The sequence below is a fragment of the Mycena indigotica genome, assembly GCF_014461135.1.
Source record: "Mycena indigotica strain 171206Taipei chromosome Unknown Mind.scaff0010, whole genome shotgun sequence".
Classification (NCBI taxonomy): Eukaryota; Fungi; Basidiomycota; class Agaricomycetes; order Agaricales; family Mycenaceae; genus Mycena; species Mycena indigotica.
The window spans coordinates 2,770,587-2,774,154 of NW_023503009.1; the positions used below are offsets into that span (position 1 = coordinate 2,770,587).

Consider the following 3,568-nt stretch of genomic DNA (forward strand, 5'->3'; position numbering starts at 1 on the left):
GACCGTGGCGTTGGAGGCTGCTGGGCGAGGCCGCAGACGTCTCCTTTTGAAAGGGAGTGGAAGGGAAGGGAAGGGCGGAGGTGACGGAGAAGAATCCAGCGGATCGTTGATCCCATCATGTGACGCGTAACAGATCGGCAGTCACGGCCTTCCCGAAGGACCCGAACTCATCCGGCTTGGTCAACTGGAGTATTGGCTCTCCTACAGTTTGCAGTGCCCTACAAAATCATGCAAAAACATAGCCTGACTGAGCGCCCAGGACCTAAAACATGAAAATGCAACCTTATCTAAATTCAATAACCCGCACGTCATCAACGACGACGGACGTCTCGGGAGCTGGAGACATCGAGGGTGCCGTTGGTGATATGAGGTGTTGTTTCTTTACTTCGTTTCCTTCTCTTTAAAATGTTTTTCAGCCGTTTGACATCGCTTCTCGCCGAATCGCAAACCCAGGAGCTTCATTTTCCGACTCGCCTTCTTCCTCCTTCCAGCCTCCTCCCCTGTTGCGACCAACACGCTAAAACAATGCTTGCACTCAGACCCCGAATCACGGCTGTGTATGCCTCTGCACCGACTGTCCAAGACCCTCGAGCGTGGTTTTGCCCTGCTCGAAGATCAAACGAATCGAATGCTGGCGACTGGCGTGGAGCGTCAGCAACTCTGAAAGGGACGGGCAAGAAGGGCGATATATACCGCAAATTCCAAGAAGCCGCGACAGAGCAGCTCGCCGCTCAGCATTTAACGCTCTTCACTCTTAGGTCGAGCACCCGGGCCATTCAGCTTCATGAATGATGTTGTCGTGAGCGAGCGACAACGCAACGACAAGCAGACTTTCATTTGAAAAACGGCTGGATACAGCGGTATGTCTTCTACTTGTTCTTTTCGAGCTAACTCTGACTGTGCAGGACCCATACCTCGTCCCCTCATCCTCCTCATTCCTTTTTATCTCTGCTCCACCACAATCTTCTTGCGGAACACTGCTGAGTTGGAAGTTGACTTCTGCCCTCGAGACGGAGTACCAAGACCATCTTTTGCTGAGCTGGGAGACGTTATTGGGCTGGAATGAGCCACTTTGGCACGACGGAGATCTTCTCGCCGGAGAAACTGGTCTCAGACCCGGTAACGAGGTGTGTAAACGCCCCGCCAATGGGCTTTTGCTGCAGGACTGATTTCGTATGTCTAGCTAGGAGTCAGGCTTTTCTAGGCTCGAAACCCAACGAAGCCCGACAACGAGTTTCTTTGGAGTCAACTCCAAAAGCACCAAGATTACTCCACATTTTCCTCCTTCGTGGCTGTTGCCAATGTCGACATTCTCCTTCTTCGACACTGCGTATAATCTAATCGACTCTCTCTCTCGAGTAAGACCATTCGGTGGTCGTTCATCGCAACATAATATCGACCAGCGGCCAATCGATCTACTCCGACCTGCTCCTCCCGCTCTTCTGCCTCGGGAATTCGATATTTTGCCCGTGCTTCGCCTTTCGCGACCAGCCCAGCTTTCCGCTTCGAGAAGCATTGTCTCCCATTGGGGCGACAACATGGCCTGGAATACGCTACAAGTTCTCCACCTCCATCCAACGCTATTCCAGCACCGATATAAAACGACTTCATTTTCGAAGCTGTGGCTGTGCACCTGCGAAATCACAAAATTGCCGTTTCTCAGTGTCGTGTTTTCGTTGGTCCTCTGGAACGTCCCATGGAGTACAGGCTACGTCTCCTTCATCGCGAGCGCCCGTTGATTTTATCCTGGCTCTGTCTAGTGGAAGCCGAGGCCCACAACTCGTTTCTTCGTCGAAGGCGGGGCGGAATGAGTCGTTCTGTGTCTGGGTCAAGCATTTGGCCCCTGCATCTTCTTCTGCTTTATCCGCGCCATCCAAACTCCATCTCGCAATAGCTCAACACAGAAACACTGGTGGTTTATATACCATTCGACTCACGTTGTGGCTGTGCACGCGCCGAAATCAGAGACTCTACATTTCTCGACGCTCTGGGGGGGCGGGTCCTTCGAAACGCGCTACGACACAGCCAAACCAACGAATGGTCCATAATCGTCTCTCGATTTTACTGCAGCTCCGTTTGGGTGGAATGCAGCAGCCTCAACAGCAGCCGCAAACCGCGTCAGGGAGCAAGTCGCGGCGGTCAGACCACAAGTTGGGCCCCAGCCCCGTTCTTGACTCTTGCTCACGACAAGCCAGCGTCGACCGCCAGCTCGGGAAAACGCGTCAGGGCGCGCGGAGCCGCGGGCGGCCACGGTCTCGCGCGTGGTTGACAGTGGAGGGTTCACGCGGACACGTGCCCGTTGGCAGCGGGCTTTTGGCCTACCGTGGCCCACCGCCATCTCCCGCCCGCCCGCCTCGAAACGGCCTCCTTGGGCGCCCTCAAAACGCACGGCCGGATCGGCGGCTGCCGCGAACGGCGAACGGTGAATTATTCAATGGTCGAAGAACAATGGTGGGGAAATGATGGTGCGGATGTTGACAGGTATGTCCAAATGAGGACCTACTTGTCAGGCATGCCCCAGTGCAAATTTGGCCTCAATGATAAGCTTGTCATTGACAAATCGCAAGCCAGCGGTGGGATGCAGTTGAGTTGGATGATTGTCGCTTCCACCAATGTGTGAGGTCGAGCTGGGGGGTGCACTGGGCCGGGTCAAGGGATTGGCGTTGAAGCGGTGTGGCTCAATTGCGCAGACGCTAGTGCTTTCGAGCAAGGTCCAACCATATCTGTGGTGGAGAGTGTTGTTGAAATGTCCCCGTTGGATAAAACTCATTAACAATCTGAGAATCTTCCTGTAAGTGAGGTGACTCCAATTTGGTTCAGGTTAGTCTTCACTTCACAGTACTAGTAACCAGTGATTGTGTAGTGGTACTAGTATATCACGTTTTTATGGAATCCAAATCAGAATCCCAATCAATAATAGTCCCAGAATCTGATCACAATATTCCAGCCTGGAACATGTGATATATTCCAGGCCGGAATATGGAATGAAAACATGAGGCATATTGAGAATATTCCACAGATCTGCCCAACATTTTCCGGGCTGTCATATACATGACAGATGGTGAGAATATTGAGAATATTCCACGGATATTCCTGTCATATTCCAGCCTAGAAAATGGAATGAATACAGCCTGTAATATTCATAATATTCTCAACATATTCCAGGGCGGAATATGCTCCATTGCCTGCAGTGTCAGTGTGGAGTCTTGTGAGTACTTGGGCTATATCCTTTCACCTGATGGTTTCCGGATGTCTCCCGGAAAAAGTTGCGGCTATCGTCGACTGGCCTGTGCCACGCAAGGTCAAAGACGTACAGTCTTTTCTTGGGTTCTGTAATTTCTATCGGCGTTTCATCCCTTACTACTCCGACACTACCGTTCCGTTGACTCGTCTCACACGAGCCAATACCAAGTGGAACTGGTCGGACGACTGCGAGGCGGCGTTTAATACGCTTAAGAATGCCTTTAAACAGTCCCCAGTACTTCACCATTGGGTGCCTGGTCGGCAAATCACTGTCGAAACGGACACCTCCGACTATGCCATCGCCTCTATCCTCTCTATCAACGGG

The 3,568-nt window shown here is 52.1% G+C and overlaps 1 protein-coding gene across 1 annotated transcript; it reads left to right on the plus strand.

Annotated features, from left to right (window-relative positions):
• Positions 1-269: 269 nt before the first annotated feature.
• Positions 270-1,204, plus strand: MIND_01139500 (uncharacterized protein; the record flags this gene model as incomplete). The annotated part of the gene is made up of 5 exons (XM_037367934.1): positions 270-370; positions 417-758; positions 809-860; positions 906-1,127; positions 1,184-1,204. The coding sequence occupies 5 exons, from the start codon at positions 270-272 to the stop codon at positions 1,202-1,204; spliced, it is 738 nt and encodes a 245-aa protein (XP_037215766.1).
• Between the last annotated feature and the right edge of the window lie 2,364 nt (positions 1,205-3,568).